Below are 15,943 nucleotides of genomic sequence, written 5' to 3' on the forward strand. Positions count from 1 at the left end.
GCAGTTCTGCACAACTTAGATCCATAAAGAATTGAAAAAGGCAGCATCATTAAGGTTTTTCTTTCTGAGCAGACATGTCACCTTTACCAGGTCAGTAAAGTAGGACAGTCTCTCAAAAAGTAGGACAACGGGGGATAATTTTGGTGCGCCTCTGTTTCTGTTTAATTGAAGTCATTATCTCTGTATACTTTATTTTGCATGTCATGGTTTGTTCGTCTTCATTTGCTGTCATCCTTTAGAGGTGATGCATATGAAATTTATAGGGCTTCTTGATTTAGGGTATGCATGGACGGAGGATACTGAGGAGAAGGTGTGTGTATGTGTGCAAGAACGAGTGGGGGCATCTTGGCCAGCCTCTGATTGACCCTTGTTCACCCCTTCTCTCTTGCTCCACCCTGGATGAGTCTTCTCCTAAACATGTTTGCAGCTGTCAGCTGGCAAGTGTTTGTGTAAGCCTGTGTTGTGTGTGCATGCATGTGTGTGTTTGGAGAAAGATCATTTTTCATATTCCAATTACTTTTTTCTTCTGATGAATAAAGAAATTATGGATTACAATGGTTCAATTCAAACACCATATACGCACTATGACACAGTAAATGGACAGAGCTTGACAGAATATTAAAGATCTTCGAGATGTGTGACACAAATGAACCAGTTTTACAAAGTATTGTAGCAGAGGTGGTAAATTGTCATTTTCTTTTTGATATTGTTATCAGCTAACTATCGCAACAAACTACTTTGGTGTCATAACACTATTTGCTTTTCTTATTTACCTGTTGTAACTGCACATGAGTTTGTGGTTGTAGATTTTCTTCATCTGTTGCTAGATGTTTTCCAAATATTGCTTCAGGTGTTTTTATAGCAACAAACCTGGAGTGAGACTCAACTTGTTTATTAGTCTGAGACAAAGTTGATAATGCCTCTAGTGACAACATCCATTGGTCACCTGAGAGCATTATGGGCTCTGTCCATAGAGATGACTGGCTTCACTGTGTCTTACTTTCTTCTAAAACACCAAAATGGAGTTAATAATTAAGCTGTGCAGATCAAACTATGATCAGGTTTCTCTCAATGCTGGTTAATAACATAACTTTTTTTCTCTCTCTTCTCTTCTTTTTTTTTTTTTCTTTAGCTGCGGCTCCAAAGTTAAAACCGATGAAGAATCCAATAATAGTGAATGAGAGACAAAAGCTTGTAGTTAAGTGTGAGGCCACAGGGAACCCTGTCCCTACCTACAAATGGTTCAAAGATGGCAACGAGCTGAAGAAAAGTGGAGTCAAAATAAGGAAATCCCAGTGAGTATAAGTCACCTGTGTCCTGTAAACTTAGCAACAGTTTAAGATGAAAATAGACATAGGTTTGAAGGACGATTGCTATTATCAACAGACTATGATGATACACTTTTTCAGTAAACTGCAGTTTGAAATTCATTTAGAAATCAACATCAATATACAAATTGGATAAAATAATTTATTTATTTTATTATAAAGTGTTATATCTTCATTGCTTGTTTTCCAGCTGTCCCTGCCCTACCGACTGTTGATTACCTGGACCAGACGCGTTCAGACAGTCAGAAGGTGTAAGGGCAGGGGTAGCTGAACAACATACAGAACAGTGGCCCTTGAGTTGGGTACCCCTGCTATAGGGGATATTTTTGTTGGAGTACCACATTTGGCAAAATAACATCCAGGCTGATTGGCGGAATTAAATTCAGCTCTCAATATCTGGCCCTGTTTCACTGTCTCAGTCAGGTTGGCTAATGATTAAGGCAACTGACTCAAAAAGGATTTGCAAAATGTAAATAAATAAATAAAAGTAAGACTTTGAACACTTTTCAACATAGTTTTATCCTGTAATTAACCCTACTGGCTGCAGTGGGCACTAATGAGTAAAGGCTACACTGCCTCACAAAAATGAGTTTAAGTAGAGCTAATGATGTAGGCAAGTTGGCATTGGGTGGAGCTGTAAAACCAAAGAAAATCCTTTTATAATATACTAGACAATTGTAGTTCTTGGTCTTATGCTTTCTTATTGTAGGCCGTTTTTACCCCAGAATTTGGCAACCAATTAACTGATTATGGATCACTATCAAAGAACACAGTTATTGTCCTGCTGCTGCTTGCCCAGTTGTCTGCCTCTCCGTCCCCCATGTCTCCACATGTGTTTCCATGCTTTTTCCTCCCTGCCTTTTCCTCCCTGCCTTTATTCCCCTGACTCAGCTTTGCAAGTGTTGTCTCCCACAGGAAAAACTCCAGAGTCCAGATCAACAGTGCAACACTGGAGGATTCTGGGAATTACACATGTGTGGTGGAGAATTCACTGGGAAAGGACAACTTCACTAGCACTGTTAACGTCCAAAGCAGTGAGTACTGACGCCTAAGCAATAAGTGAAGTTGCACAGATGTACTGGCATTGTTGTTGTTGTTATGACTGTTCTCTTGCCAATTGAGAGATCCGAAGGAGCCATTGCAAACAGGCATGTAACAATGGTAACATGCATGAAGAACAACTGTCCACACATGTGGCTCAGGCCCATTAATTAGTGGAACAGTACCATGTACTTGGAGGTGAATAGAATTTAAATGCAGAGTATGGCATGATGTTAGTTTTTATATTCACTAAAGTCTGCTGTAAGTGTAAGATCGTACAAAACTAAAAAGCATGGTGTCTTTGATTGTTACTAGCACACAATAAAAGCAAGACACTACAGAATAAAATCTACAGCATATCTCAAGAGAATATGAATGCTGTAAAAAGTGTCTAAATCTTCCGAGTATTTGATAGAATCTGGAGTCAGGTTTGTTCAGTAGTGGCGTGTACATATACTGCTGAGTTTTGCAAAGTACTATAGCAGATGAAAGAGTTTTGATAACAGCTGCTTCCATTTGGTAGGGTGGTGAGTTTGTGTTTGTTCCAAGCAGTGCGGGTAGTGAATGTGTGGCTGCTGTGGGTCGTTTGTTGTTGTGAATGGAGCCTGTATAAAAAAAAAAGATATAAGGACCTTACAAAGTTTATACAATTCATGTAGCTTTGATTCTGCCTCTGTTCAAACAAGGGCTTGATGTTATCTGGTGCTGGACCGTCAAAAAACTGTACGGCAGGTTGTCTGGCACATGACTCAGAAACTACTTGATATGCTCAAGGAACTGCAACTTCCTGCTCGTACAATGAGCTCACCTGGCTGTTCTGAAAACTGCTGAATAATGTCTCAAGAATGTGACACTGTGCAGATAAGGGGCTGTGATACTGAACAGAGTCACTACAGATAATGTTTTTCCTTAGTTGAAGGCATGGTGACATATTTGTCTATGTTATTGCTGGTGAGCCATGTCTGAATTGACCATATGGATATATTTGCTATGTTTTCTCTGCTTTTAAAGAATCAAGAAGTTAAAAAGAACATGGTGCAAAGGAACGTTTCTCATACCACACCAGATCCTCGCATTCTCATTGTTGACCTTGACAGTAGGATGATTCCCGTAAATGTCCCACATTGGCATGAGAGGTGTAGCTGGTGAGGAAAAGCAGGGACTGCAGTTTTGTGATCACTCATTGTCCTTGTGTTCACATTCAAGCACACCAATCACTCTCCCTCTCAGTACATTTGTCAAGGCCACCTTTTTGGTGCTATTGTTTACAGTTAGCAGACTTAAGCTGAGCTGTATTATTACAGTAGAGGCTCTTTTCAGATAAGGGTCCCATTGTGTTTGAAAATACAGAGATTCTCAGTAGTTACAAAATGAAAGTTTGATTTCCAGCAAACAATTCTGCAGAAAAGTCATCCATATTGTATTTAAATGGGGCAGTATACATTACCTCTTTTTATTTTCTGACATCTAAAAAGCTAAATAGTTTATTTTATTCCAGTGCAATGACATATTTCTTTTTACTCAGGACCATCCAATACTTAAGACAGTAACACAAGATGCCAAGCCTTAGACTTACAGTACTAACATTTGTGAAAGATTTATTTGATGAACAGTAATCACTGAGTAACAATCTTGTTTAATGGCAATTAAATAAAATAGGTTAATTCTTCAAAGGTCAGGGGAATCCCTGGTGCTAGCACCTGTTTGCATGTGTGAAATAAAGGTGTGTGTGTGTGTGTGTGTGTGTGTATATATATATATATATATATATTTATATTTATATATATACACACACACATGATCTTATATGTATAGTGCTTGTAGTGCAACAAAATTAAAGAAAATGTAACATCCTCTTGTGTGGCCATTTGTTAGCACTGGCATCTGTTTATATCAATCCTGGATTTTCAAACAATGCCATCACTGTGTCCTATCATGTGCCACAATCACTAGATGTCTGTCTCCATGTGTTTTTGTTTGTCTGTGCGCGAATGTGTTTGTTCACTGTTCATAAAAAAGTCCCAACAGCACGCCTAGTTCCGTCATGCTTCAGGGGAGAAGGCAAGACAGGGCGAATCGGGTGGTATGTCCATAGGCAAGGGGAGGGCTTCATTGAAACTACATATGTCAATAAAAGCAAATGGCAGCAAACATTGCATGTTGCTGTGCTATGTGACACAATGTGATTGCAGAGAATGTTTGACAATTTTGGGTATTCTCTGCCTGTTAAACAGGTTGGATTTAAAAACATCTGTTTGAACTGGTGCTATTGAATGTGCCATTTTCTGGATTTTGATACAGAAGACACGTCATTCATTTAAATCCTGAGCTTCTTTTCATCCCGAGGTCACAAGAGAAATGGCTATTGTGTTAAAAGGCTGCAGTGGGGTATGCTTGCCTGCTGCAGTATGTTGCCAAAGCAGCATGTAGCCGCAGTATTATCTGTGTATGTGTGCCTTCTAGGGAGGGACAGCAAGGGGAGGGGTGCAGATGTAGATGGACAGAGAGCAAAAAAAAAAAAAGAAGAGAGCGTGGATAAAGGGGGGAAAAATACAAAATTAGGGAATGCATGACAGAAAGCAGACAAAGACATTAGGGTAGAGAGCGAGAAGGGGATACAGCAAGAGAGACAGAGTGGGAAGGAGAGATAGAAAAATATGAAGAGGAGGAAGACAAGAACCTGCTGTGTTGCAGAGGAGACTTTCACACCCATTTTAGAATGCAGTTAGTGCTAGTGGTAGCTTTGTCTGAGGCACCTTCACTCTGTATCTGGTGTCTACAGTCAGGGGCTAATCACAGCTTTTTCTACCTGTTATGTCACAGAGAAACTGACATGCAATCACAGCCTGAACATACTTTATCACCGTGATATTGAAGTGATGGGAGATGCAGGAGGCAGTTATCCCTTTATCTGCTCTTATTCTGACTTGCACAGGCAGAGAGTGAAACCTAACTATATATAGATAATAAAGTTAAACATCAGCTTGGTTTAGCAGAGTCTTTCTGACCCTGTCTGTGAGATACGGTGTAGCACATGGCTGTGCCTGCCTCCTGCCTGTTCTGGCGAAGTCAGACTTTGGGAAACCATCACTCAGCTCCACCACATGGTGAATACAGGCCACCACAACCCAATGCAGAAACTCATACAGATATTGATTTGACTTTTTTTATTAAGTGGAGGGTCAAGAGACCTTGTGAGTTATATTCTTTTTGTAATTGTTTATTTTCTCCCATAATTTTGGTGGAGATGGATTTTTCTACATCGCTATTTTCTCTGTAAATTCCAAGTTAAACACAAAAAGTGTTGCAGGGTTTTTTTTTTAAACAATGAAACTGTAGTTCCTATGAAATTTCAGCTGTAACAAACACGGCAAAACATTTCATCGGCGAGTTTGAACATAGAGCTGATAAGCATAGCATCAATTACACAAGGAGCACCAGACAAAGCTGACACGTAGCCCTGAGGTGTGATTACATAGGAGTTGCCAAGGCATTTCTTAAATAAAAAGCGATAGCTCAGTTTTAATCCAAAATATTTAAAGGAGTCATGAAACACAAAAACATATAAACCCTTATTGATTCACATAACATGTGGTCATTACTCAGCCTTGCTAATATCTCAGTATTTGTGTAGGAAGACAAATGTGACACCCTTGTGACTCTGAACCAAGATGTGGAGCATGGTGTGAGAATTGCCTTGGGCAGGGAAAAATAACCAGTGCGTTCAAGGTTGAATCTGAACTCAAAGTGATCCCCTCATGCATTTTAAAGTGCACAGTACACTGTGGCTTCATGCCAGCCATGCGGTCTGCCAGTAACATCAAATGATTGGATCTGTGTGAGGATTTTGACTAGTAAAAAAGAAACTCACACTGTCAGCTGCTTAAGTGCCAGTTACTATGTAATTATTAAGCACAGATGGTTGGATGTTGAGTTGAATATGTAAGTTGCTTGTTATCCATGTTTTAGCTTTAAAATTCATTTAATACTCTTTTTGGCTGCATTTTAGCTGCTTTTCATTTTTGACATGAGATCATTCAGTGGAGCAATTTTTATATTGGTTTCTCAATTCCCAAGACTTTCCTCCATGTTTTGTTTGTATTTTGCCAACTTCAGCATTATGACAGAATGCACAGGAGTACACAGCATGTGCATGTGTCTCCAGGTGGTTTGGAATTTCATGTGTCCTTTTTACAATTGCTGCCTTTTGCAGAGTGGTGTTTTCTGTCCTATGCCCAACCCCCAGTGCAGAGGACCAAAGACCATTTGTTGCCCATGTGGTCTGATCTCTACCTTGTAATCAGTCTAGCATGGTAAGACCTTCTGGCCTGCAGGACGGTGTAGTATATCATCAAATGTTTTCTATAAGGTCAGTGTGAAGGCGCAACACTAGTCAAAAGTTTGCTCGGCTCCACGTGGCTTCAGATTAAGGCCTCCCATTATACTACAGGCTGCTGTGTTGTGATAAGCGCTTGTGAGGCAGCCCTGTGTCTGCAGGCTGCAGGTCACATCCTTAGGGGGTGCTCTGTGCAGTTCCACTGAGAGAGTGTGTGAGCGTCCAGGAATGTGTTGATGGAAATCGCAGATGAACATATGATTGTTCCAACCTGAGCAGTCATGCTGGGGCCCACCAGCAACAATTTAGCGCATGCACGCACGCAGGCCCACCCACACACACACACACTCACACACACACACACGCACACACACACACGCACACACACACACATATATATATACATTCAAATATCTTTAACATGATTTCACTCTCCATCCTGAAACCAAACATAGCTACTACCACCACCCCATCACAAAATGAGTATTTAACAAACTAAAATTGACCTTGTAGCAGATACAACTGAGTTGACAAAATGACACTAAAGGATCTCAGAAACACCATGGTTTTGTTGAGATATAGACTTTATAAGGTGTAACATAGGCATGGTGGTCAGTGTCATCTCCAATACATAACATAGTTGGATCTCTGCCTAAAGTAGTTTGTTCCATCACAAGTGTGTTGAATCAGATGACTGCTCAAAGCTTAATTCACTGTCTCATGAAGGCTGCATAGCACATCACTGAGCTAAAGAAAATCTATTAATTTATCAATTTAGTAATTTGTTGATGCTTAATATTAAAGTATTAAAGGATTAGTTGTGATCTGAAAGTGTTATATTAATGGCCAGAAAACTGAATCTGAAAGTGATAAAGAAAAAGAATATTTTGCACTTTAGAAAGAACAAAACTAATCAATGGGTGGTTACCAAAATGTGCATACATTTCGGTTAAACATAACTGTACCTTCAGAAGACACAGCTACAAGATCCACAAGCCTGTATTTTACTATTTCAAAATAAGCTCAGTTGCACTACAGCCCAGGCATGCTGGGCCTGACCGTTGTTGAATTTGATTTATTGTTATGATAAACCAGTTGATTTACACTGCAATTACTGCAACTTCAGAGTTTTATTGGAAAGCAAGGCTTTTAAAGTCCTAATTGTCACTTGTCATTGTAGTGTGTAGACAAGTAAAAACATGTTTAATAGTTGAGTTCCTTCCTCCTACTTGCTGAAGAAAGCTGGGGATACATAAGAGAAAAAGTATCAAAAGATGTTCTTACACACTTAGTCTCATGTTTTGTATGGTATGATTCAGGCGTCATTCAGCCTTGCAATCGAAAACCACTATTTTCTAGGTTTTTTTATGTTAAATGTTACAGAGATCATGATTCATATGAAGAAGCATAGAGCAGCCTCCCCCCCAAAATAAAGTTTTCCTCTTTTCTTCCAGCAAGCCTTCATATCTGTCCTATGTAAGTAAAACATTACAGTAAGTACTACTTTGAACTATAAACAACAACTTCCTTCACTCCTTCTATGTCTCTCTTTACTCTTCATAGTAAAAACAAAACTTTACTCACCCCTGCTACGCAAGCGACAAGATAAACTGATCTCTAATGACGTTAAAGGATGTTAGTTGTGGCTGTGGATGAATGTGGAGTATCTGTAAGCCAGTCAGTTCTATTGATTGTTGTGGGTAAGAATCAGCAGCAGCCATGTCTAAGAGGAACAGGCCTTCACATCTGCCAAGCATTCTGTATTTACAGGCCTCAGGAGGACAGCTTGTCAAGTTCTGCGGATAAGGTCGCTGTGCTATTAGTCATACCCACTTTTTCAAAATTATCCTCAGTCCTGGGGTCTGGACAGGCATTCCTCTGAGGTGGCCTTCTTATTGCACCAGATTCTCAGGTCTTGTCAGTTGGCGGGTTTCACCACAAAATCAGGATCCAGTTCTGGCTCTGTGAAGAAAATAGGATGTTGTAATCTTCCAGAAACAAAAGGCATGAAACAGAATGTTGTCAGTATGGTTACTGGGATTTTGAAATGCTGCTGAATGTGTTCCTTTTCAAATTTACAGTGATGCAAAAAACAAAGCAATTGTGGTTTTGGCCTTTGGAAATAAAGCAGAGTTGCACTAACTTGGTATGGTATTCATAACTGCACACAGGCAAATTTACAAATGATGTTAGATATAAGAAACAATCAGCATCTGTGATGCTGCATCTTATGAATACAGAAAACGAGTAGAGAAAAAAACTGGTTTATATGTGCACCAGCTTCCTTTAGCGCAAAGACACAAGTGAAACTTAAAAATACTCGCAATATAATGGTCAAAACATTCACTAAGCAATATCTGAGCAACTGATGATTAGTGACCACAGGAAACCATCAATTTCAAATAAAATTATTTTTACAGTGCTTACTAAAATCTTACCATGTGAACTGGGTTTTTTTGTTGTTTTTTTTAATTTCTGTTTGACATCACATATTACGTCATGACAGCTGTAGCATGTCAGAGTTTAGACCCTGTTCACCCTCAAAAATGTTTAGTTCTCGAGGCAGTCACAAAATCATCACTTCACCCACGCCGGGTCTTGTTTTTGTTTATTAAGGACTTTCTGTATTATTGGGCAGCATCTGGTACTGTGGAAAGATCCAAAGTAAATGGAAGAGTTGATGTCACGAGCGGATGAACACCCACAGCATTGTAAGTACACATCATGTGCTTCATGCAGCGTTAGTGTACCATCAGGGCAGCACAGGACTGAGGAGTAATAAATCAAAGGGAACTATAAGTCAAGGTGAACTTGATGCTTCAACAGAAATTCTAGCACGAGACAGCATGTTGGTCATTGCATTTTTGTAATACCTATAATAAGGAAGGAAACAGCTACGTGTTTTGGCTGCTATTTTGATATCTGTGTAGACATATTTTCATCAGCATTTAAGCCTGGGCGTGTGTGTGTGTGTGCGTGTGTGTGTGTGTAATGAATACATATTTGGTGAACCTTTATGCCTTGTGCAACCACTACAAAGCACATAAGTAAACCCTGATTCAAACCTTAAGGATCAGGTTTAAATGTATTTACATGTTTTCTGACATAGTGGCAGCAGATTTGCTGAGCAGTCCATCAACCTCAGCTTAATCTGGCAGAAAGCAGGTAGTGTCAGGTGGCTGACACATAAAACATACATCAGCTCCCTAATATGTCAGTAATTCATGGCTTTTTTTTTTTTTTTTTTTTTTTTTTTTAACAAGGGCTATGCATGGTATGAGTTAGTGGCTTTGAAAAGTAAGTGCTAATGTGTTAGAGAAGAGGCAGCTGTTGAACACTGTCATAATCAGAATTGGAGAAAAATAAGTAAAAGATAATAAATAAATCGACTGAGAAAGGTTTCTTTAAAACATGCTCTCTTTCTTAATTCACTTTAATCCCCTCGGTGCAATGTGGCAAGTGCATGCCCTCAATCAAATCTTCGCTAAAACAACTAAGTTATTGAAAATCAAAACACATATCACTTCCGAGGATATCCTGTAATCTCACTGTGTTATGTGGGACAGTTAAGCCCTTAGTGAGAATGACTGATATTGCTATGTGTGTGGAAGGAAGCAGCTGTTACACTTGAAAAGCTGAGTGATGTGAGCAGGAGGTGACATGAGGTTTTGCTGTGTGCAGGGCTTTGTTAACTCTTCCTGGGTCTGGGACAAAACTTATCTGAGATTTAATTTAATAGCATAATAAAAAATTCCTTTTCAGGCCCCCTCAGCTGTCCTGGTGGTCTTTTTCGTTACAGTGACCCCAACTGTGGGTGACTGTGCAGGATTTTGTTTTAACTTTCCAAAAACTAACAAGCATTGCAGTGTTTAATACTTTCAAATAGGGAAAAAAAAAATTGCTTAAAATTATATATTGTCATAAACGCCTGCTTGTATAGAGTCAGTAATAATTTGTAGTTGCTTAGAAACCCAATGAGTAGATCCAACACATTAAAAATAGGTCTAAGAGTCAACTATTGTTCACCCACATCAAACAAAATCTGTTCTCTTCCTATTACTTTGCATTTGTCAGAATTGGATGTGAGTAATCCCGAGTGTCTTTGTACATTTTAACCTCTTCTTTGAACATTAGAGAAACATATACTTACCATTCCATTGCTTAAAGCTCAGGAGTGCTGTATTATAGTTTGGTTTGCCACAGCTGTCTCTCATCCTGAGCCTCCCATTACTCCATCATGTTGCTTCCTTTTGTTGGTGATTTTGCAACTGTGTTCATCACATTATGTCTGGGGTGAGTAAGTTTCTTCCTGAGTAGTATGAGTAGTGGGTTCAGAGTGGCTGTCTGCTGCACAGAGGGCATTTCCTTTGGAGTGCGTAGGTGTGGACCGTAGATGCAATAGACCTCACTTTACAGTCACACAGTCAACTCATCTGTTAGTATATATATACAACCTATAAAACATCAGTGCGTTATTCCCAGTTGCAGGACGTACGGTCAGTGTGGGTGGTGTGTGTGTGTATATAGATGAGTGAAGGAAGGCTACAACACACATAAAAGTTGACTGTGTGCTTTCTGGCTGTTAGGAAATGGCAGTGGAGAATGGTTAGTCGTAACAGCTGGCCACTGCTGTAGCTGTGAGCACAAGACCCAAATAAGGAGCTGTGGTATATGTCATCTCTATCTGGTACAAGGTTACAAAGTCTGGCTTTCCTGAAAAAAAAAAAAAAAAAAAAAAAAGAAGGCCAGCTGTGGAAGAAGAAGCAGGGAAATGAAGACACATGAACATCTCATATGTTGTCAAGTGATGAAATTATCTAGATGATTATTTTCTAATACATTTTTAACAGGTTTTGGAAACAATATATAAATAGTTCACATTTAAATCAAACAATGAAAATAAATTAACTTATCTGCTCAGATTATGCATTGAGTCACTTTCCTAGGTGATCAAAAGAGCAAGCATGCCGCCTCCAATAATACACTTTATCCAGATGTTAGGAGGACATGGAACTCAATAGAGTATTTACACAGATTATTCCTCCTGGCCCTCAGTTTCAAATATTTCCCCTTCAAGGCACAAATTTCTTTCTCAAACCATAACACCAATGCTGCTGTGATTTTCCTTTAATCAAAGTAATTAAATCCTTGGCACTATTTCTTGCCATTTACAGAATTTGAATGTTTAAATAAACAGTCTCTGTTTTTTAAGTTTTAAGATTTTTTTATTCTCCTTTCGTTCATTTTCACCAAAATTCAATGGAGATTTAGTCAGTTAGTTGATTTTTGTGTTATCTTACGCCTGTTTGTCACTGAACAAAAGGTTGTTGACAAATATGCATCATCACAGTTTTCATGAACAAAATTACTATTACGTCCCTGCAGAAGAAAACTGATAGTATTATTGACAGTATCACGTCAAAGTTTTCTGTACTGAGTCGTCATGCTCATCTGTGTGTTTGGCTGATGCACAAGGATGCAGTAAACAACTGTTTCTCAGGTCAGGGTGGGGAAAATGAAAGCAACAGGCATCCACAGATTCAAAACAAGGAAGCAACAGCAACTGGAACACCACGCTGAGTTGATTTTGGAACACATAGCAGGAAGCAGCTCTGTGAGAAACTGAGCTGTGGAAAACACCATGTGTCACTTTGGTGCCAACTGCACATACACTGGTGCCCACCAGCGGTTATACTGGCACCCATTTCAGCACCTGCACAATACCCTGCCCTTCCTCAGAGTATGGACTTGGGTTCTTCGCTGTGCATGAGCAGCTGTTGTGCAATCACACACTGGGCTGCTCTTTGATTTCACTTCAGTGCTGAGACGATCGAGGCAGGCAAGACCAGGCATATCAGCTATGTGATGAAAAATGGTAATAGAGCACAAGAATATAAAAGAAGACACACTGGTTATGACAGTGATATTCTTGCCGAAGTGTGGGTGTTGGATTCAAGTTTCTGGCAGGTTCCATTTTGTTCATTTCTAAACATTCCTTCTTCAAACTGGAGTTATTTGCATTAGAGATAATGTTCTATAAAAGGTTTAGTTCCCTCTCAGTAATAATGGGTCATTTACACTTACAGCAAATAGTAATTTTATTCCTCTTCAGGTATTTGACATGAAATACTTGAAGACACAGATGCTGGATATTGCTGTTGATTGGGTGTGCCTCTAATGTGTGGAAGTAGGTGTGTGCTTGTTTTTTGTTGGCTTTAGCAACCTGAAATATTTTCTTTCTTAAGATTCTGTCAACAAGCCCTCTTTTCTTAACCCTCCTACTCCCTGCATTACTCTGGTATCCATCTTTTATTTGGTCTTTCTTCTTATTTGTTTCTTTCTTTATATTCTTTCTTTCTTTCTTTCTTTCTTTCTTTCATTGCTACATTTGTCTGCACTTGAGCTCCTGTCAAAATATGTTCTGGCGCTAAATCTAAAAGTGATAACATGTATTGTATCCCATTTATTATTTGATTAAGGAAATTCAAATGAAATATCAATCTTTCATTCATATAAAAAAGGGATTATTACATGTAGCAGATCCCTCTTGTAGAATATGTAGTCTTCAAGCAAAGTCCAGATATTTATCTTTCTTTATTTTAATGCCCTTATTTAGTACAGCTATTCATACAATTGAAAGCGCTAAGACCACAAATACATTTTTTCTTCTCTGCCATGCGTGCTTGATCTTAACCCTCACTGCACATCCTCTTTCACCACATTAGGCAAACCTGTCAACAACTTCATGTTGAACCATAACCACACTTCCCAATTTTGTTCTTTGTACTTTTACCTTATCTGTTTATCTTATTTATACATTCCATCCAGATTAGATGGTCTTAGCAGAATTGCAGAGAGGAACACAATGCACTCCACATAAGTGTAGTAAAAATGTATGCAATATGGATTGGCCTCTAGTATAGAGATTAAAGATCTCAGTCCCAGCTGTAACAGGAGACATGTCAGACATTCCCTTCCAAGAGTTCGGAGGTGAGGGGAGGGGAGCAATCAGAGCATTTTTCTGGTACATAAAACTGACTTGTGGAAAAGCATGTGTGGGTGGCAGAACTAGTAGAGATACCACCCTCTTTATGTGTCCGCTGAAGGGTCTGTACTTAAGACATTTATCACCTTCCCATCTGATTTTTACGACCGACGAGTTTTTTCTCCTTGTGAAGATGATTTACATAATTTGATAAAACAAAGGCTCAAAGCCCCACCGTGGTATGGTGCTACCTGGCCAAACACTAGTTTACATAAGTATTTATTAGAGTTGCACATGTGTATGGGACTCTAAAAAGTTTGTTTGCATGTGTAACATAATTATACAGTAACATGACTAAAGGGTAAGATTTTTGGACCTTCATGTGCCATTATGGTCTATATGCTATGTAATTTAGACTTCTTATATTCTTAATGTTGCTTGAAAGAGTGAAAAGACAAAGCTATAACAAAGTCCAGCTGAAACTGATACAACACTGGTTGAATATACTTCTCTGCAAAATCTGATTCCGTCCTGTGTTTTGAGATGGCTCTTTGTTAAATTGCATTGCAGAAGTGAAAAAGATTAAGCCAAGCAGCAGTAAATTATCAACATTTGTCATAAATTAGAGGGACATGTGTATAACTCTGCACCATAGACAGGCCGATTGAAAATGTATTTCATTACACAATTTGACATTTTGGGCTGGGTTGTGAGGTGCAGCACAGGGCTCAGATTCAGTCTCAGCGCTTTTCTGTTTGCTGCATATGCACCGGGTGCCTCAAGAGGAAAAAAAAAAAACTGTGCAATGGGGACCTTTCTTTTCATTTTTACGATTTTCCTAGAATCCTTTGGAGAGCGTGGAAAGACAGGCATGTTTATGAAGGTTTCCAGATGGTCCTGCTTGCACCCCCAGTTTTTCTTTTCAGTTCTTGGGCCATGAAGGATTAATCAAAGTCAGTGGCAAGGGCTGATCGCTAAACACTGTAGCTCTCACTAACCCTGGGGAAATCTCTTTTCAGCTCCAACTTACATTCAACCTCTGGACTACAGGATCAAGGAAAGCTGAAACCTGAGATTAAAAAACAAGCTAATGTAACTAAACCTTGGCCACATAAGTGCAGATAAACTGTGCCCCAGAACTCTTTTAACAAAGCAGCTGATCTCCTCATTGAGTTAAAGGAATTTGTCTCCACCATCAAGAAAGCAGGAAAAGCAGAGTCACGCAAGCTGAATACACCTGATCTCTGGTCCCTTTGTGAGACCACTTCGTGAGGATTCAGGGATTGTGCTGCATGAATGTAGACAGACAGCAACATATGGTGAAAGAATGCACTAGAACAAATCAGCGAAGGTTGAGTCCTTTAGCCTTAGGTATTTATGGACTCTGTTAAATGTAAAAGTTTTAATTAATAGAGTTCAAGTCATTCTTGGCATGTCTTGAGTTCACTCCCAATGACTGAATCCATTCTCACTGTAAGATGAGTAGAAAACATCCAGATTGCTTTGATCAGGCCAATGGCTCTGTTTTATCAACCATTTTTAGCCTCACCATTACTGCCGCGCCTCCTGGGGATAGAGAGGGATAAAAGTGCTGTCTTTGGAAAGGGACAGGATGACAACCAATAAAAGAAACACATAAAGGGATTTAAAACAAAACTGTTAATTTCCAAATAAGACAAAGTTATTTTTGTTAATAGTGCTGCCCACTGTTGTTCATCCATTAATTATCACTTCAAAGGCTGTAAGGAAAAAAACAATCCTTTAGTTGACAGGATTAACTGGAGCAGGTGGAACAGACAAGATCTGAAGTGACAGCATACGTGTCTTGATTGGTTAGTAAAATACTTTTTTTTAATTGGGACTGGCTCCTGGCAGGTTGCAACATGCACTGATACCAGTGTATATTACTGATCCCTGCTATGTATGTTTCTCTTTTTTTTTTTTTTTCCTTTCCTTATTAGACACATGCAAAAACACTGTTGCTCCAACCCAGCTGAACAGCTGCTTTACATGGTAGTGACCCACATGTACAGCATTTGCTGCACATGTTATAGTACCAGCTGTCAGACGAAATTGTTGTGGCATGTTCATTGCAGCCTTTAGTAGATGATTACAGTCGAGTCCACACAAAAACATTCACATACAGTTTCTTGTTTGGACCAAAACAATACAATACAAACCCAGATAGAAAACTCATGTCAACACAGAAGTTTTCCTGCCTTGCTGCGTGTGTTTGCACGGTGTCGTGTCCAC

The 15,943-nt window shown here is 39.2% G+C and overlaps 1 protein-coding gene across 5 annotated transcripts in view; it reads left to right on the plus strand.

Moving 5' to 3' along the window:
* The window catches only part of nrg2a (neuregulin 2a), a 66,461-nt gene that overhangs the window by 30,425 nt on the left and 20,093 nt on the right, over positions 1-15,943 (plus strand). For all 5 annotated transcript variants that reach the window (XM_026328128.2, XM_026328124.2, XM_026328125.2 and 2 more), the window contains exons 2-3: positions 1,133-1,295; positions 2,244-2,362. In XM_026328128.2, coding sequence (XP_026183913.1) covers positions 1,133-1,295; positions 2,244-2,362 — 282 coding nt within the window. The remainder of the gene's footprint in view (positions 1-1,132; positions 1,296-2,243; positions 2,363-15,943) is intronic.

Source organism: Mastacembelus armatus, chromosome 14, assembly GCF_900324485.2.
Source record: "Mastacembelus armatus chromosome 14, fMasArm1.2, whole genome shotgun sequence".
Taxonomy (NCBI): Eukaryota; Metazoa; Chordata; class Actinopteri; order Synbranchiformes; family Mastacembelidae; genus Mastacembelus; species Mastacembelus armatus.